Below are 19,611 nucleotides of genomic sequence, written 5' to 3'. Positions count from 1 at the left end.
GACCACGCCCATCACAGTGACCACGCCCCCACCTGACCACGCCCCATCACAGTGACCACGCCCCTTCACCATGGCCCCGCCCCCTGGCGCCCCCGCCCATTCTGCCTGACCACGCCCACCACGCATCACCCCTCCAGCCCCGCCCCTCGGATCCCGCCCCCTGGCGGACTACCCTTCCCGTCATGCAGCGCGGCGCAGGGCGGGGTTGCTTCCGCTCGGCGTTTGCCGCCCGTCGCCGCTGCTGAGGCCGCTGAGCCGCCGCCGCCGCCCCAGGCCCCGGTCCCGGTCTCAGTCGGAGCCGCCGCCTCCGGACCGGTCCCGCCATGTCGGCCCAGGCACAGATGCGGGCCCTGCTGGACCAGCTCATGGGCACGGCCCGGGACGGTGAGTAGGGGCGGGCAGGGCCTGCAGGAAACGCCGCGGCCTGGCGGCCGCCTCACCGCGTGGGGCCCGGCCCGGCCCGGCCCGGCCCGGCTGCTGCCGCCGCTCCGGACCTGCGGCGCGATCCGCCCCCGTCCGCCCGGCTCCAGCCTCGGGGCGGCGGAGCGGGCCTGGGCCTGTCCGCGCTCGGGGCGGAGGGAGCCCGGGAGGGCCCACGCCTGGCCGCGGTGGTTCCGCCGGCCCCCCGGCCCCAGAGAGCGCCCGGCGCCGCCCAGCCTCGCCGCTCCGGGCCCCGGCTGCCGCGGACAGGCTTAGGGCCGGCTCCGTGCCCGCACGTCCAGAGGCGCGTAGGTAGGTGTGCCTGCAGCGCCGGCCGCGCCGGGTGCTGTCCGAGACGAGAAAGGTGACAGCCCGTGCAAAATACGGTCCCGCTGCGGTTTGTGTCTCCCTTCTGCGACTCGCTGGGTACTTAAATTCCCTTTGGCACGTTAACAGGGCTGTCCAGGCACTTTGCACTTTGTTTCGTAAGTGAATAAGTGCTTTTCTTTCTCTGTGTATTGAGTTGCTATTGAATTGCTTCCCATATTTTTATTTCATACAAACTGAACAATTGTGGCCCCTCTATTTTATTTATAAAGGTTCAGTGTATCTTTGCCTGCCTACATCAATCTGCAAGGGAGTTGCAGAAAAGCCTCATGTTCATCGAGCCGTGAGTCACAACCAATTTTTAAAGCTGTTATAACAAAAAAAAAAGTGTTTGCTTTTTTTCACAAGTAACTTTAAAAGTGTAGCTTAGAAAGAAAAAAAAATAAAAAAAAAAATTTCAGTAGACACAACATTATTCCTGGATGCTTGTGAATCCTAAACTATATTCATACTTTAGTATTACACATACCTGTGTCATATGCACAGATGAGCTTTAAAATTGTCACATACAATTACCACTTTGCCTTTACTTTTATGTATCATTCCCCTGACTTCCTTACTGCAGGTGTGGGCAAGAAAGCTTTTCCTTTAAAACTTTTCAACAATGGGCATAAAATTCTGCAGCTGAGGTCTTGAAGAATGCAGATGGGTATAGTATGTGTTGGAGCTCGCAGTGTGTATTGACTAACTTTGTTTCTTTTTTTATTATTTATTTTTTTGCTTTTCTGATATTGTCTCGTTTAAGTGGCTCCTGAGTGTAAAATGTCCTCTGAGGGTGGGCCATGGGTGGGAAGCACGTGGTGTGTTCCAGGCCAGGACCTGCCAGCTCCTTCCTTGCAGGGCCTGGGAGAGCACACACTGCATAGTTGGGTTCCAAACCAAACGGACCGATGGCTCAATTATCACCTGAGCAAAGAGCAGTTGCCTATAAATTTTGCCCAGCACAGCCCTGTTTTGTGATCTGATAGCGTGGGGTTTGGTATCTCCTGCCCCTTCTTCACAGTAAAAAAACAAAAATGGTGGAAAAAAATAACAGGTTTTGGCTGCGAGCCAGCCTGTCTGTCTCCTTTTCTCTTCTGGCTGTGCTGCTTCTTTATGTGGATGACAGGCCTTGGACATTGCTTGGCTCACCAGCACTGTGTTTAACATGGTGTCCTGGATGAATAAATGCTAAAATAGTGTCTGTTGCCAATTATAAATGTTCCAGAATATCCTGTTACCCTCTAAGCTTTTCTTTTTTTTTTTTTTTTTTTTTTGAGTAATTTTGGGGAGCAGGAGCACCAAATATTTTAATCTGCATATTGAGGTGAAATATTCATGCCGACACCTATGTTCCCTTGGTGTTCTAATGTCTCCTTATTTAAACCACACATGAATTTCAGGAGATGAAACCAGACAAAGGGTGAAGTTTACGGACGATCGTGTGTGCAAGAGCCACCTTCTGGATTGCTGTCCCCATGATATCCTGGCTGGAACAGTAAGTATGTCCTCTGTAATAAGGGATTCTGGTGAGGAGGATGCTGGTACAACTCTTGTCTGTGCAGGGTGGGTGACTTCTAGGAGAGATCAGGCTTTCCGTGCCCAGGGAGCAGTCACAATCCTAATTCCAGTTCCTGTGATCTGTGTATGCAACTGCTCTCACTTCTCAAATAAAATTAAAAAAAAAAGCCAGGAGGTCTCAGAATTGACCTGAAATGCTTTTTCTTTCGCAATCCTGTGTGAAGTTGCTAAATTATTTCTGTTTTAGCAGTTTGAGATAGAGCTTGAAATTTGTCTTATGGTGGTTCCAAGCCTGTAGCTAGGCTGTTGCACTAATCCTTGGAGATTTTCAGTCTCCTCTCCCCAACCCTGATGGAACTGCAGCTTTTCTGTCATTATTGGGGTGGTGATGGCAGATCACATCTCTGGCCGAGTGTTGGTTGTTTGAGCTGCTTGGTTGTTTGTGTCACTCTGCCTGACTGGTTTCAGACAGTTGTCTCAGCTCCTTTGCTGTTCCCTGTGGGAACAGAGCTGGCCAGCATTCAAAGGTTTGGCTCACGTGCTACCTCTGAGAGCAGAAGGTGATGTGGGCTTTTAACAGTGAACTCTTGTGAAGTAAGTGTTCGTTTGAGGCTCCCAGATGAAAGCTGCAGCCTGACTTTGGAAAGAAAACAGTGTGTCTTTTGTCACCATTGCTGTGACAATTGCAGTTGGAGGATGGAGATGAATATGGACGTTTGAAATCCATCTTTGCCCTCCCTGTTTGCATTAAATACTGTGGCAATTCACAGTGTCTGTCCACTTAACCAGATTGCTGAGAGATGCTGTGGTTATTTATAGCCCTTCCTGCTTCTCTTTAGGGAGCTGGCTGGACACAGAGGGTCTCCTGCAAAGGGAGGGCTGGCACTGCTGCCCCTGCTTGTGTCACTGCCATAGCAGGCATGTGGCAGCACTGGTAGAAGGAGCTGTAGCAAAAGCTGCCTCTGCTCTGAGCACTCAAACTTTAGCTTCTCAGTGGCTGCCTTTGCAGAATAAAATTGGAAAAGCTGAATACCAATCTCTGTACCTCTATTTTTTTAAAAATTATTTTGAAGCTCAGATGTGTTTTTCAGTTACTGCTCCATCAGCCTCCATATGACCTTACCTCTATTTCAGAATTTTAAACTTCCATCCTTTGTATAGGTCACTGTGGTCAGGGTATGTTTTTTGACAAGAGATTCTACAACAGTTTCTTGGGGCCCAAAGGGTGTTTTGAAGATGAAGGCTGCCTTCTACCTCTTCTGACAGGTTTTCAGGAAGAGGGTAAATGATGAGTTTAAGGGGTTGAACTAAGTGATGTGTGTGAGCTGGTGCCAAAGCATGGAGGAAGTCTGAACTGTTTCAGGTGGGTTGTGAGTCTCCTGGGGCAGAGAAGCACCTTGAGGAATTAGTTTCTTTTGCTTCTGTTGTTACTTGGCTTGATTGAGTTGTCCTTTCCCTCTTGCTGTAGAGTTTGTGCTCAGAAACTGCAGGAACAGGAAGACTGCTCCTGCACCAGTGATCTTGTGGATCACTCACATGATCATGTGGTGGCCTTGAAGAGGGTGTGGAGCTCTACACCTCTGTCAGCAGGTTCCTGGGGGCAAGAGCAAGTATTGGTGCTCCAGATCTGTGTTGAAAGAACATGTGATGTCCAGAACAGGAACAGCATTTCAGCTGTCAGTGCTGCCAGTACAGAATGAAACTTAGCTGCAATGTGCAGTCTTTCCTCGTGATCTCAGGCAGCTTCACTGGCGCTTTATGGTGCTCTGCTACGGAAGAGTTGTATGGGTGAATCTGCCTCAGCTGGGTCAGGTATAATCCATCTCTGGGTGTACTACTGCAGAAATCAGGACCCTGGACCTCTTGGAAACTTCCAACAGATACTCCAAGCCTTCTGGTGCTTGCTCTGTTGTGTCCTCCCCTGAAGGCATTGTTACTGCTGTATCTTCCATGCGTGCAGATACTCCTTAGCGGGAAGCTGATTGAAGGCAAGCAGGAAGCTGATCCCTTGGGTAGCTGTGCTCAGTGAAATGTGATGGAGTCCCACTCACTGACCTTCAGGTGCAGAGTAAGAGAAGGAGTCCAGACTGTAAGCAAAACTCTGGAATATTCCTGAGAGCTGCAGGAGGCCTGTTGATGTTTGCTTTGTTTAGGTGCACCAGTGTTCCTGATCGTAAGAGCTGTCATTTTAAGTTGGTTTGTTCCTGTGATTGTCTTTTTGACCCCAGAAACTTGTCTAAACTTGCCACTAAATAAGCCACAGTGGTTCTCTTTGGTCTCTGTGGGTAAGGAGGAATGTTCTGGGAGAACAGAAGTTGGTTTAGTGAGCCCATGGGCTGTCACCAGGGCCCTTGTCATCCACATAGTTCATGGTGAGTGCTGAGTTCTCTCTGCAGCTTGTGGCAAGCATATTTCTGTCAGTGAAAGTATTGTAGCACACTGAGAGATGGCATCAGCTGGCAATTCTCCTGAATTTCAGCTCCACTAAGAGGTGGGCAGATGAGCCTCAAAGCTGCCCAGGTTGAACATACCTTGGAAATTCCATCCAGGGAATTAATCATGTCCCCTACTGGGAAATATGAGTTGAAATCCGTAGGTTCTAGAATTGGTTGGGTTTTTTTGTGGGGTGAGAGGGATGTCTGTGTTTTCCTTTTTCATTTGGATGAAACTCTGCAACGCTGATCACCATTAAAGCACATTTTTCTTTGTGGAAATTTAATTTTGTGGTGAGTTGCCAGTTCAGTGGATATCATAAGAGATACCTCAGAATGTGGATTTCTCAGCAAATGTGAGCAGGACTAACGATCAGTGACATCTAAATGTCTTTAATCTTTGTGTGTATGGGGAGTTAAATCTTAACTCAGGCTCTGCTGCTTGCCTGTCTCACATGCCTGTGTTATAAACCAGCCAGTGTTGACTGGAGCAAGTAATGATCTCTGTGGAAAGGGTGAGTGTTTGATGACAGCCCTCCTTGGGATGAGAGGATGCTTGGAGGCAGAAGGGCTGGTGGTCTTACCCCGAGTGAGCAATACCTGTGGAAGTCTCCTTGCACTAGAACATCTCAAAGGAGGGGGAGGAAAATTTGAAGTTTATAAGCTGGTGAGAACTGAGTGTTCTTTCTTGAGGAAGAGGTTGAGGGATTCGTTGCCTGTTAATGAACAGGGAGAGGAACAGGAGCTTCAGAAGCATTGCTGGCTGTTGTAAGTGGTCAGAACCCATTCTCTGAAGTGCGGTTAGTGGCTCAGCTTGCAGGAAGAGCTCAGATAAGAATATTTATGATGTGTGACAATCACATCCAATACCATTATTTTCTCTCTGTCTTGGAAAGTGATCTCAGTAGAATGACCAGAAGAATGAAAGATGTCATGTCATAGAAAGTTATTTTTGTGATAAAATAACAGTAACTCTAGCATTCTTTGAAGTGGCTTGCCTGAAGTGGAACATGATCAAGCTCTAAAAGTACCAACGTTCTTTTTTTGTAGGCATTAAATTTCTACTGTTAGAGAGCTCAGCAGGAATATTCTGGATGCAGTGTCTGTTTCTGTAGCCTGCTGCCTGTGGCCTTCTGGTTCTGGTAAATCTGAGCAAAATGAGGAAGGCTAAATAGTGGCAAGTCCTCTGGAATTTTTGTTTTTCTAGAAGAGAAAATCCAGTAACAGGCACCTGCTGAAAACCTGAGTGTAAACTGGTAGAGTTTGCTGTAGTTGCTCTGCTTCATTCTAAACACTGCTGTCTGCATTGTTTCACATAAGCATCCCCAGCTTTAGTTTGTGATTTTCCACAGGGCTTCAGCATTATCCCAGTTCAGCTTTTTCTGCAGTTCACTGAGTTGACACCTGTTGTGCATGTTCAGGTTTGAGCTCCTGGGGGACAGTGGTGGCAGTGAGAGAAGAGGATGGTGGGTTGGGGTGTTCCTTCATGCAATGACATGTACCCTGCCATTCCTACAGTGGCTCACAATTAGGGCTTTTACTGTTTTGGCTTTCAAAATGTCATTTTCATTTTCTACTCTTAAGAGGAAGAGAAATGTTCTTTGATACAAATTGATAATGTTGAAATGCAGCTTGCATGTTTTGAGAGCATAATTGACTTGGGTTCATGTTAACTACTAGGTGGGAGAAAAAAGAAGAAATTCAAATAGCATGAAGTGCAGTGGGAGGGAAGGGCAGCACGCAGGTCAGCTTTCTGGGAGATGCTCTTAAGTCTCTCATTAAATGGGCTTATGTGTAGGACTTAGCTTTGCTGGGCAGGTTTTCAAATTCCAGGCTGCAGCTGGATGTGGGAAGGGTCTGGCTGTGGAATCAACAATCTGTTGTTGCTGAGTGGGGGGTTGTGCATTTCTGCTGGCTGTAGCCCTTATTTGTTTTAAGTCCTTTTGTTGTTGACAGGAAGCATTCTCTGTGTGTCCTACAATTTGGTATGTCATATGTTACTTGGGCTCATCCTGACACAGATGTGCATTTCCAGATGAGCTTTAAACGGGGTGCAGCTATGTTTTGCTGTGCTGTGGCTCCACAATAGGAGGCATTTGCAGTTGGTGCCTATTGAAAGAGACCCACCTCCCTCACAGCCATTTTTGAGGCTGTTCTGGGACTTAGAGCAGGAGTAAGACTGGACTTAAAGCATTTGGGCTGTTTTAATGTTGTTCCCAGAACACCTAGAAAAGGAATTCAGGCAAGCATGTGGTTCTTCTGGCTGGTTCTGGTACTGACAGGTTAAGAAGCAGCTGCTTATCATAAAAAGACTTTATTTTGATATGATGCAGTTGGCAAGAGAGATCTGCTGCTTGGTGCTGTAATGAAGGGTTCTACTGTGGGTTCTCCTTTTTCTTTTAACAGCGAATGGACCTGGGAGAATGTACAAAGATCCATGACTTGGCTCTGCGAGCAGATTATGAGATTGCAAGTAAAGAGAGAGACCTGTTTTTTGAGCTGGATGTAAGTATGGAGAAATTTTAGTTACTTTTGTGGAAATGGCTTCTTGAAGTTATTGGGCTACAGTGGAACTCAGTGACCATTTCAGCTCATCATGTTATTTGATGTGTTACCTGTCCAGAATGTGCAGCCCCTTCCTGAATGTCAGCCTGACTGCTGACTTGAGAATGTAGAAGTAATTAATGCCTTTGCCACCCCATTATCCCGGCTAGTTGGGAGGCTCCCTGGCATTCCTTGGGCCCCACACCTGCTGCTCTGTACCAGGTCCTTGTAACCTGATGCCCTGTCCCGGAAAGAGATTTAACATTAAAAGCCTTCTGCTCAGTAGTTCAACTTTTGTCAGATTCAGCTTTCATTTCACCTTTCTGTGATGGAACAGATCAAGGGAAAGCACAATTCTGTCTTTCCTTCTCATGTTATTCCAGTGCTTTTATCCTTGTGCCTGTTGCTCCTGCATAGGAAGGAAGTTCCAGTGCAAAGCAGTGTTGATGTGAGCACCCTGTGATCTGTCAGTAAAGGAACTGGGTCAGGTTTACAGGGCAGGGGTCAAATGTTACTTGTTCTGCAAAGTGTCATTTGTTTTTTTTCTCAAAGCATCTGTTCTTGAGGTTGTTTATGCATTATACAGGGATAGCAGCTGTTGGCTGTCAAAGCTACATCTGGCATGGAGAGCACCTTCATTCATAATTCTTTGTCTGATCATGCAGGCGATGGATCACCTGGAATCCTTCATTGCAGAGTGTGACAGGAGAACAGAACTGGCCAAGAAACGCCTGGCTGAGACACAGGAAGAGATCAGTGCTGAAGTGTCTGCAAAGGTATTGGCCTCTCATTAAACATCAGTTCTCAAAGTCTCGGTGGGAGCACTGGTGCTCTGCTTCTCTGACACCAGTGATACTGGGGAGTTAGGCTCCACAGAGGATTTGGAGATTCCAGCCATCCTCCTCAAATGCTGCTCTGGCCATTCTGGAGACAAACTTACGGAGCACTGTGGACTCTAAAAGAGATTGCTTTAGCTGGAAATAAAGCATATTGGTTTCTCCCCCATGCTATGAAATGTTACCATAATAATTTAGAGTAGTAAGTCCATCATCCCGTGATTTTTGTTTCATTTAACAAATGCTCATGGAATTTCCTTTTTGGGAACTTGGGAACTTGCCTAATTGGGCCAATATAAGACATTTCTGAAGCTGATTTTGTGGTCTCTATGCTGATCTGTAAGCCAGAAATGACTGGCAGATCATGATCTCTCCACATCCAGTTTCTCTCTTTGCCATGTGTCTGTGACTGCATTGACATTGGTCCACCAGTCCCTTTTGTTGGGGACTTTTGGAGATTCATGGTCATCTTCCAACAGCTGATTTCGTTACGCTGTATTTCTTAAAGAAAAATGAAATGTTGTCCTGCAAGCTTTATCACATTTTTGTCTTACTAAAAACTAACTATTCTCTTCAGGCAGAGAAAGTACATGAGCTGAATGAAGACATTGGAAAACTCCTAGCTAAAGCTGAACAGCTGGGAGCTGAAGGAAATGTTGATGAGTCTCAAAAGATCCTGATGGAAGTGGAGAAAGTCCGAGCGAAAAAGAAAGAGGCAGAGGTACAGTGTTGGCTCCCCTGTGAGTTGTCACAGGAGCCTGGGCTAGGCTGGATGGTTCCTACCTCTTCCTGTGTGCTGGCACCTCCTTTTGTATTTCCAGTCCTATGCCAGCAAACAGGTGGCAGTGTGGTGGATGAAAAGCTTTTTAGAAACTTTTATCTAGTGCAGAGAGTTGATTGGGGCGGGGAGGGCTTTGTCCTCTGAAATACTTGGGCACCAGTCCCTTGCAGGGATAGACTGTAGGGTTAGCTGTGCCTACAAAGCATTTGTGTGGCACCTCCTTTGTGGGAGGGTGGGTTTAGATTCTTCAAAGCAGTTCTTTGCAGGGGTTTCCCTGGAGGATTGTGTCTATGTAAGGGTTCCCTGACATTTGTGTGGGTTTTCTTGCCTCCCTGTAGGAAGAATACCGAAATTCAATGCCTGCATCCAGTTTCCAGCAGCAGAAGCTGCGTGTGTGTGAAGTCTGTTCAGCATATCTGGGTCTCCATGACAACGACCGGCGTCTTGCTGACCACTTTGGAGGCAAATTACACTTGGGTTTCATTCAGATTCGTGAGAAACTGGATCAGCTGAGGGTAATCCTCTCTGTTTTAAACCTTCTCATTGTCGTTCCGAAGATCTCGAACATTTCTATTAAAATTAATACAGAATTCTTTGCAGAGGGCTTGTAAAAGCTCAGAAATTTCCAATTGCAGAATCCCTAGAACATCAAATGGGCTTTGTTTAGCCTTGTCTTGGGTTCTGTTCTGTCTTTCCTAGGTAACTAAATATGTACCCTCAGAATCAGTCAAACCAGACCACTGCTATAATTTATTCCTTGGAGCTTTGGTACGGTCATTCTCATTGACATGACTGAAATTTTTTACTCTGGGTTTTTTGACTTTGAGACCTCTTAATGAAATGTTTGAACGGAAGTTTCACATGGTTCTGTCAGCGAAAAGGTCTTGAAACCACTAGGAGTTTTCTGAAATGATTTGTAATGGGTTGTGGTACTGGCTTTGCTTGCAAAGAGGGACCTTTAGCTGAGTAAGAGTTGTGATTCCTGTGCCTCACTCACAGTGCATTGAGGTCAGTGCCTCAACTGAGAAAAATGAGAACCTTGGTAGAGGTTAGCACATAAAATGCAGTGAAATGGCTCTTTGTCTTGCTATTGGAATGGTCTTCCTGCAGATCTGACCTGTTACTGTATGCCTGAAATATGATGTGGATTTATTTTTTTCCCCTAGAAAACAGTGGCAGAAAAGCAAGAGAAGAGAAACCAGGATCGTTTGAGACGGAGAGAGGAGAGAGAACGAGAGGAGAGGATGGGCAGACGGTGAGTGGAACCTGGGAACTGGCCTGTGAAGTTTAGAAGTATCTGATTTCTTGTACATGAGCACTGCAGGAATTCAGCATCTGCTTCTGGAGTGGCTGTTGGATGTGCTCCAGATGCTCTGTGAGCATCTTGGCATTCAGTTAAAGATAAAAGCAATGCACAAATCCTCCACTCCTCCACCTTAGAGTGATTGTACATGTATTTTAACCTCTACTGTGTGTCTGAAAGATGGGAGTTCCCCATAGTCTTCAGGCTTATATTGGTCTAATCCCTGTTTTAGGGAATCTGAGTCTGGATAAAATACCCTCATCCAGAGCATCTGAGTGGGAAAGTTTAAGATGAGTGAGGACTGGGCTTGCTCAAAAGGCAGTAGTCATGCAGAAATGCCCTGGACAGCCCTCCTCACTGCTTGGAGGCTTGGAGATGGTAACAGGCTGGTGTCCACGAGCCAAATAGTGGACTGCCTGTAACTTTCCTACAGCAAGTGAGGTGCTTTTGACACAGCTTTGGCAAGCATTTCCTAAGGAAGCTGAGGGATCCCAAGGAGTGGCTGCTTCTGGTGGTTGTAGCCATGTGTGTCACCTGCTCAGATGTCTGTAATTCCTGAGCAGTGGGAGGGGCTGGAACATTAGTTTTCTCAGGACAAGCTCTTCTGCATCTTGCCAGCTGAACTGGAAAAACAATTTCTTGTGTACTTGAGCTGAAGAGGCATCTTGTGTGTAAACAGCTCAGTTAAACAGCCTGGTGTGGGGAGGGTGGTTATTGGCAGGGGTCAGGCAGAGGAAGTGGCTGGGTAGGAATGTTGTTCGGATTGTCACAGCATCTCCCTGCTTACCTTGTGTGTTTTTCCTCACGTACTTCTTGCATCAAAAAGACCCCAACCTTGCTGCCTGTGCAGAGCTATTTTTGAAACCCAGAGTCAGCTGAAGAGTGAGTTTGTCTGAGGAATATGAGATTTATAACTGCAGTGTGCTCTAAGATGGTGCTGGCTCTGGCTATACATTGCTGGAATTGCTGTCAAATACCAGCATGAAGCAGCATGGTGATTTTAATGTATTATGAAGATGTAAGCCCCAATTTGTTATTCATTATCCATATTATTATATGCATATTATGCATAACTCCAGTTAGGGCGTTTTATGTGGGTTTTCTCTGGGGATTGCCTAGTGCGATATGAAGGAGCAGTTCATGCTACAGCTTTCTGTCGAACTGTAGCACTTCATGGAGAGCCTCACAACCTTCTGTTATCCATGCAACTGTAATGCAGTTAAGTTTGGGAGCTGCAGGATCTGCAACTACCTGATGATTGCTGGAGTTAATCAAAAGGGACTGCTGTTGCTGCTGCTGTGGTTAGCGATGTGGAAGTGAAATGGGAAGTGTCTTCTCATGCAGCTGCTTCATGGCAGGCTCTTCCTGACCCACAGCAGGACACTGCCTAACCTGGACTCACTTTCTCCATGGTGCCTCTTCTTCCTGGAGGTAATTTCTCTATGTAAGTTGCTCAACAGAGTTGCCTTAAGGAAGAATCCTCTGGATCTCTTTGTTGATCCACATCTTCTCAAAATGCTGGTTTTCTTCCTTCTGTGGTGTGGTGGTTTTGTTTTAGTGGTTTTTAAAAAAACCCCAAGCCCTCAATTCTTGAGAGCTAAAGAGCCTCTCATGTTCACAGGTAGTCCATATGTGGATGCATCTGATGAGGGGGTTTGAAGGCTGCTTTTGAATGTTTATTTAAGGCTTAAAATAGGAAAGGTTTAAGAACTGCATGGAGTTGGCCTAAAGTCTGAGTTCTTGCTGTTTCCATGTGTGACAGTACTTAGAGACTGTGACTGGCCTTTGCTCTGGCATGGTGCAGGGGCACGTGTGTGCTCCACAGAAAAACTTGTTATGAAGGAGTCAGGCGTTCCATACAGAAGAGGTCAAATTAATTGCCTCTCCAAAATGAGAACTTGACCCGAGGGAGGACAGTAGTTTCCCCAGTGGACACTCAGTGTCAGAACTGAGGTTAGAGTCCAGATTTCTCAGTCCCTTATCTGCTGGGAGCTGTGCACACGATACTCACAGGGGCATTTTTTCATCAAAAACTAATTGGTGACTTCTACCACCTTCCAGACAGACTCTTAGCCAGAGCTTGGTACTTTAAGGAACCACAGGAAACATGTTTCCTTCAGAACTCTTCTTGTTGTATCCTCCTATGCAGCATCTTCATGGTGTTACTTCAGTAAGAGTATGGCTTGACTTTGGGAGTCTTTGGTAACTGACAGCCACTGTGACATCCCTGGAAACCTGTGGATTCCCTTGTGAAACTCTGCCTCTCACAGCTGTAATTAATTTGTCAATAATCTGTGATTCCACATAGGAATGAGTGAACTGGATTGCCACCCTAGTGATAATAAACATAAGTCTTTTGTTTGATGTGGCTGTTGGGTACCCAGTACTTAAGACTGGAATTCTGTGGAGGAGTGGCACGCTTGAAAGTACAGACCTTGGTGTTTGCTTCCAGAGTACACCAGCAAACAAGCCTGGTGGAGGTGCCAAACGGATTTCCTTTGTGTTAAGCTGGACAAAAGACAGGTTATGAAACTCAGCACAAAGTATGTGATACAGGGAGGAAAAAAAAAGAGGAAAAAATTAATTTAATAGACTTGCTCAGCCTCTTGCTCCTATGGACAGCAGTCTTCTTTAGTCTCCTGCTGTACAATGATTCAGGCGAGTAAGAACAATGCTGTTTTGTTGGATACTTCCTGAATTCTGAAGTCTGGTTCTAGGAAGTGATTATCAGGTGTTTTTTGTGCATACTCCTGCTCAGATCATAGGCATGGAAGGGTAGCCAGGCTTTTCAGGGGATGTAGAAGGGCTTTTGTGGATGTGTGCACTGGTGGTTCAGAGTAAAGTGATCAGGAGGAAAAAGAACATTAAGAACTTGGAGTAATTACAACCACCAAAAAAATCCAGCTGCCTGCCAGGTATCTACGGGAGGTCCTGTTGCTCTGTCAAGTTCTGTTACGTGGGAATGGAGGCATGTGGTTACTGTCCTGCTCTCCTGGTTTATCAGCTTTTCCTTCACCTGGTCATGTGTGTTGCCACAGTGCATGTTTCATTTGCAGACTCCAAGTTCAGCTCCACTTTGTTTACAGTCCTACCTGAATTCCTTTCTAAATTTGGGGGCTTTTTTTTGCTTTCTACCATGATTGAACAATCCCATTTCATTGTGAAGAAACGTCAGTGCACATTGATTTTCTTAATCTTGTCTTTTCCAGGCATGGTTTTAAATGATATTATTAAAACAGATGCTTGCCTATTGCTTCTTAAATCCTTGTCTGTGTGTAGCTTTCAGCCGTATCTTCTGTCACAGTGCCAGACCAGCTCTGTGGGGTGTAGATGGAACCTCTGTGTGAGTGTGTGCAGTGGGGAGCACTTACAGGAGTGAGTCTCGAAGTCACTAAACAGGGAGAGGAGCCACTTCTTAATTAAAGCAAAACAAGACTGTTCAGACAGCGTGTTATGTTCAGCTGGCTCTGAAATGTGGCCACAGAGGAGGAGGGAGGGTGTAGCTTCTGTGTGCAGTGGTATTTTAAGTGGTGCTGAGTAATAGTGCTGCAGAAGTTGAAAGAATTCTGCCTTTGTTATTTACAAACTGTCAAAAGCTAATGCTGACAGCAGTAAGCTCAGAGTGCCACACAGGAGCCCTGAAGGTCGTGGAATCTGAGAAAGAACAGCAGGGCCTGGATTACTCTTCTCAAGTGCTTTCTAAGATTTTCAGTATATCTCTGTCACTTGTCAGTAACAGTTCTTCTCTTGTGGCTCTGTCCCCTCTTCTTTCCTAGTTATCTTCCCCAAAAGGGAAAAAATGATTGATGGAAATTTCCTTCTAATGTTTGGTAAACGAATACAAGGAGTGAGAAAAGGCTGTTTTTTCTTTATTAAAACCCCTTTAACATGGAACTGCCTCAAAGGAACGAAAATCAGAAAACTGGCAGATGTCTTTCTGACTAGAGAGTGGCACTTCTTGGAAGTGTTAGAGTTGATCCAGCTGGTGTTACACAGCAGGGAGTAAAGAGTATATAACAAATATGCATAGAAAATTAGTTGGAAAGGCTCATTGTGGTGCTTTATTAATAGTGCCTGAATTGGTTTTTAGACCTTTTCTGTTGTGACAGGAAGGTCAGTGTGCAGACACTCACGTTTTCCAGTTTTTCACAAATTCTTCTTGCTCCCAAAATTGAAGCTAATTAAGTGTTTCATTTGCAAGCTTTTTTTTTTTTTTTTAACTAATGCATCACTTGGGGTATTGCTTATTCCTGTGAAGAGCTGCCAGGACGGATAAATTTTCCCACTGAAAACCCACTGGCTGTATCATAATTTCTCTCTTAACTCTCCTCTTCTTTCCAGGTCTGGATCAAGAAATAGAGATCGCCGAAGGTGAGTGCCCAGTTCTGCGGTTCTCCCAAACGCCTGTTTGTGTTTCTCTCTAGCTACTGAGGTTTTTCCTGGGTCTCACAAATGCAGTTCACTCAATGCCTCAGTGTCTGGTTTGCTCCCTCAAAGAAATGGGAAGTGCAGTGTGGGCACCTCAGTGGTGCTGCTCAGCTTGGTGGTGCTGCTGTAGAGCAGGTGCCAAGTAGCCTGACCAGGATGGGCTCTGTGTGCTCCAGAGTGTGAGCCCATGAATGTCCTCGAGGCCTCTTTCAATAAATACCTGATATACTTCCATAGTTCTAATGTCTGAAGTATCTGTTATATATATATATATAAAATACCTCAGATGTGAAAATAGAGTTGAGATTAAAACCCCCACATCTCTGGGAAGAGCTTGCCTTAATGCTATGGCAACATTGTCTGTGATCACGGACCTGGAGATCTCCCTCTCTACTGCTTTCCTTTGGCATCTTTCTTATTTTTAGAGCAGGCTGAAATAAATCTGTTTGTAAAGTGCAGGACTTTCACAAGGAAGATTCTCTTAGGATTATGGTGATTTCACAGACCACTTCCTTTGGCCTCTCTTCTACTTACACAGGCCTCACTTGTGCGTGATGCAGGGTTGTAAGCTCTGCTCTGGCCCTTGCCACATGCTTACAATAATGGTGGGAGCTTTATCTATAAGCTTGCCACAGCAAACTGAATAACCCACTGGCATTTTGTTGGTAGCACAAGGCCCAGGAGGAGGGAACTGCCCGCTGTGTGGGTGATCAGCCCTGGGTGTCAGCAGGGATGTGGCTGGGCAGGGCTGGACTGTGCTGATGCTCTGGGTATTTGTTACTCAGCAGCATCTGAGAGGTGGCTCAGGGGTGCAGATCTGAGGTACTGAGACAATCTGTGTTCCCTCCAGATCACGGTCTCGGGAGCGGAGGCGAAGACGCTCCAGATCAGCTTCCCGGGAACGGCGGAAGTCTCGCTCCCGGTCCCGGGACCGACACAGGCGCCACCGGAGCCGTTCCCGCAGCCACAGCAGAGGTCACCGCCGGGGGTCCAGAGACAGGAGTTCAAAACACAAGTATGTATTCCTGACAGGAGTGCTTCTGGAAAGGGGAGTCCTTGGCTCACAGTGACCTCCCCAGCCCATAGAGTGAGCAGGAGCGTGGCAGGGTTCTCCAGAGCAGCTGTGGTGGCCTGTGCCAGCTCCTGGGCCAAAGCAGGATTTCCCAGTGGCCTCATGTGAGGGCAGCAGCTGTACAGCAAGATCTCAGCTGAGAGTCCAGGAGATAGAACAGGTTCCCTGATTTGCAGTACTGAGCCTCAAGATGCTCCTTGAATGGCAAGCAGCATGAAGCCTCTCTGAGCTGACTGAGCTTCCCTGGGCCTGTAAAAGCCAAGTGCCTGAGAGGCAGCTTGGATGTTATACTTCTGTAGTTATTTTCTGCTTCCCAGATTCCTTCTCTGAGTGCTGGCATCGGGAAGGAGTCTATGATTTGAGGTCTGGGGAGAGCCTCCTGTTAGAAGGCTGCTTGAGAGAGAGAGAGAATTCTTTAGGAATCAGCACTTTTTCCTCCTGAAAAAGCAATACAGGAGCAGTATACTGTTCTTCTGTCTCTGAGGAGAAGCACTATAGTCCAAAGAAGGGCTTAAAGTTTTTCTGAAATTCAGCAAAACAGCCTCTGTGTTGGAGGAAGGATGAGGCAAGTGTGTATAGAGTATTAGAAAAATTGACTGGAATCATTGTTAACTTATAGCCCTTCTAAGCCCAGGAGCAAGTCTACCTCCAGGTGCTTGCTGAGGTTAGATCTGGATTTTTTTAAAGACTCCTGGTTAATAAGGGAGTGCTTTAGCACTGCCACCTGATTAGGCACCAGCACTCAAGTACAATTCTAGAAACAAACCTACTGTTGTGTGTCTTGTGTCAGCTTAGCTAAGGGGTAAGAACAGCTTTTCTTTTAAAGATACCTGGTGAAGGGGAGGGAAATAATGGTCTGAAAAAGAAGTCTGTTAATAATTGAGGGGGGGTGTAAATGCTGTTGATTCTCCAATGGCTGAGATACTAAAGTGCTTTTTTAAATCTGTCTTGAACATGAAAAATAAAGAAAAGAAGTTTGGACAATTAGGAAGTGAGGAAGATCCTGTAATAACTATTACTAAAGAGCAGGTAAGGGATTACTTCGGAACCCTTGAACACATCCAAACCAGCCCATTGAGATTGCAGGGGGATTGGCCAGCTGACACACCTGCACAAATTGGTGAGAGCTGGGGAGAGGCCAGGATCAGTTTAAGAAAACAGAACAAAAACAAGAGAACAAACAGAAAAACTGTTTCCTGAAAGAGGGTAGCTTCTGTTTTGACCTCGAGAGTTAATGGAATCTGCCCTCAGGTTCTGCTGGTCTGAGGTCTCACTTGCTGAAAGAAATGGAGAGGGTGTCACAGGATCTGGAGATCTCAGGGTAGGAGATCTGCAGGCAGCAGGCATTGTTGTGGAACAGGTAGAGAGTTAATGTCATCAGACAGACTGATGTTAAATGACACAGTTTCATGAAAATGAAATGGCTGTTGGGTTTTGATGTATCACTTGTGCAGTATTTTCAAACCTTAAAATCAACAAGAATGAAAGCGGAACCTCTAGGGTACCTTCTGTTATGACTGTAACAAAACCCTGTGTACTGAGCCTTGGAGTAAAATGTGGGAGCCTCTGCTGAGCTCACTCAGAATCAGCTCCTTTTGAATCCTGCTATTCCCTAAGCTGGCAGGAAATCACACAAGAAACAGCCTTTCAGATTAGACCTAATGGGAAGCCTTCTGCTTAATTCTGTGTGGGCTGACACAGGCAAGCGCTGCTGAAAATCTGTGGCTGTGAAAAGATGTGCCCGTGCGGTGGGCTGTGAATATAAATCTGTATCATCCTGACTTTGAACCTGGGATGCTGCCAAAACCAGCATTTGTCAGGATGCAAAGTGAGGAGCCCAGGGCTGAGCCAGCAAAGAATCCAGTTGGTATTTAAAGCAGTTGAGCAGAAAGCCAGTAGCTTAGGGCATAATGAAAAACTGCTCTGGAAGCCATGAACTGAGATGAGGAAGAAATTGCAGGCACTTCAGTATGGCCCAGAAAAATAGTAAGGGGAGCAGGGAAGACGTGAGAGAGTCCCTGTGGCAACAGGTTGAAAGGATCACTCTGAGGAAGGAGTAACAAAGGCTGTGCCGTGCACTCAGCGCTGCAGAGCCCACGTTCCCTGACAGAAACCTTGTGGAGGGCCCAGAGTTGCTGTCATGGGGGTCCCACTCCCCATGCCACAATACCCAGGAATATTCCTGTATGGAACTTGTATCCCACAGCCCTGGTAGGGAAAGATGTTGCTCGGTGGGTATTCGACAATTTTAAGTTGTGAAGCTGATAGCGATGGTTTACTTTGTACTTCAGATCTTCTAGAGATCGATCTTCAAGAGAAAAGTCCCGAGACAGAGAGAGGAAAGAGAAGAGCTCTTCTGAGAGGCGGCATGAGAGCACAAATGGCAAATCTCGTTCCAAGAGGTCAGAAGAGAGAGAAGCTGGCGAGATCTGAACTCAAACGATCTGTGTTGCACTGTAAATAGTCTGATAAACATTCTACACAAAGCCTAAATTTCCCATTTATATTTACTGAATACAACTCATCTTTTGTAGTTTGGGATTTTTATTGTTTGGCAGATAGCTGTGAGTTTGTAGAGACACAGAGTTACGTACTGTTTAACAGGATTTTGTTTTAGTAGGAATAAATAAATCTGGATGGATGGTTTTCAGTCCAGGCCAGTGTGGACACCCTGTGTTTGTCCTGACGCAGCGAGCGCAGTGGTCGGGGCCATGCTGTGCCTGGAGCCCTGAGCTGCCCTGACCTTTGTAACGCTTCAGCCCTTTCCAAAAGACCCACCTGACCCTCTGTGAGCACACCAGTAGCACTGGTTCTCAATTATATTTTTTCTTTCTGTTTATATATGTTAAAAGAAAATTCAGATTTTTTTTTTCTTCCTTTTAGTACTTAGCCACCTCATTTTTATGTCTCCAGCACTTGAGAGTTGCCTCACTTGTCCAGCTAAGGCAAAACAGACAAAATTTGGCCCTGATCTCTTCTGAAAAAGCTGTTCATCATTGAGGATGACGAAGTGAGCTGAAACATGTTTCTAAGCTGGGCTCAAGTCTGGTTTTAGTACCTTTACAGTTCAGATAGTTGGTGTGAAAAAGCAGTGGGAAACGTGGCTGGTTTCTTCTCTAGAGAAGCACAGCCACAGCTCGTCTGCATATTTACTGTGCACGCTGCAGTCAGAGCTTCCCCGTGGGGCTTTCTGACCTGCAGACAAAAGTGTTGGTGTGTTTTCCAAGGCCAGTCAGGCAGAATGTGCCGAGGGGCAGAGGTGACTCGGGATGGAGCCCGTGCCAGTCTGTGCCACTCCTGGGAGCGAGGCCCCAGCCGCGTCCCCACACGTGTGGGAGGCCTGTGCCTGTTGTCACTCGCTGCTTCGTACCTCGGTTTGTGTCCCAGGAGGGCAGCAAGGCGCCTGGCTGTGCCAGCCCCAGCCGCGACCGCCAGGCTCGGCATTTTGTGGGAATGGTGTGAGCGAAGCCCCTGTCACCCGCCGAGCTGGGCGCTGGCAGGCACGCGCCTGGCGGCTGCTCGTTAGCTCGGTGAGGCGGTTAATTGCCGCCGTTAATTGCCGCCGTTCATTGCCGTTCCCAGGGCCGGGGGCCGGCCGGCGCTGCCCCCTCCCTCCATTCTCTCCTTCCCCACGCTCCCCCCGAACGCGGCTCCGGTTCCGCCGCGGCGCTCCCCCGCTGTCAGTCCCTTAGTGCATGCCCCCCTTCCCTGTCCGTTTTTACAACTAATTCCGCGGTTTCACGTGTTGTTTTTGTAACCTCCGTGTGGGGCGCGGGGGGCGGCGGGCGCGCGCTCGGGGTGCCTGTACGTGCCTGTTCTGTTCTCCCGCGGTCTGAGCGCATTAAAGATCTGTGTTTGTGGCTCCCGCTGCTGCCCGGACTCGTTTTTTGCGGGTTCTCCGCCCGCCC

General features: G+C 46.9%; 1 protein-coding gene across 3 annotated transcripts; it reads left to right on the top strand.

Moving 5' to 3' along the window:
* Positions 1-204: 204 nt before the first annotated feature.
* Positions 205-19,568, top strand: LUC7L (LUC7 like). 3 transcript variants are annotated; one of them, XM_039560349.1, is made up of 11 exons: positions 205-384; positions 1,020-1,090; positions 2,190-2,284; positions 7,146-7,244; positions 7,949-8,059; positions 8,697-8,840; positions 9,239-9,415; positions 10,067-10,155; positions 14,545-14,574; positions 15,482-15,646; positions 17,995-19,566. In XM_039560349.1, exons 4-11 carry the CDS (start codon positions 7,149-7,151, stop codon positions 18,134-18,136), a joined length of 954 nt encoding a protein of 317 aa, XP_039416283.1. In that variant the 5' UTR covers positions 205-384; positions 1,020-1,090; positions 2,190-2,284; positions 7,146-7,148; the 3' UTR covers positions 18,137-19,566. The 3 variants fall into 3 exon arrangements, with proteins under 3 accessions (XP_039416283.1, XP_039416282.1, XP_039416281.1); XM_039560348.1 differs by lacking the exon at positions 1,020-1,090 and adding an exon at positions 16,671-16,732 and having other exon boundaries at positions 230-384; positions 17,995-19,568; XM_039560347.1 differs by lacking the exon at positions 1,020-1,090 and having other exon boundaries at positions 230-384.
* Positions 19,569-19,611: the final 43 nt, after the last annotated feature.

This window comes from Corvus cornix, chromosome 14 (assembly GCF_000738735.6).
Source record: "Corvus cornix cornix isolate S_Up_H32 chromosome 14, ASM73873v5, whole genome shotgun sequence".
Lineage (NCBI taxonomy): Eukaryota > Metazoa > Chordata > Aves > Passeriformes > Corvidae > Corvus > Corvus cornix.
This window is presented reverse-complemented; position numbering and strand designations above follow the sequence as displayed.

What these genes read in the sequence shown, in the direction of transcription:
- LUC7L (XM_039560347.1), top strand. Translation starts at nt 324, where the DNA reads ATGTCGGCCCAGGCACAGATGCGGGCCCTGCTGGACCAGCTCATGGGC. An exon ending in ATGATATCCTGGCTGGAACA is followed by an intron (nt 2,285 to 7,145) that starts GTAAGTATGTCC and finishes TTCTTTTAACAG; the next exon opens with CGAATGGACCTGGGAGAATG. An exon ending in AGAAACTGGATCAGCTGAGG is followed by an intron (nt 9,416 to 10,066) that starts GTAATCCTCTCT and finishes TTTTTCCCCTAG; the next exon opens with AAAACAGTGGCAGAAAAGCA.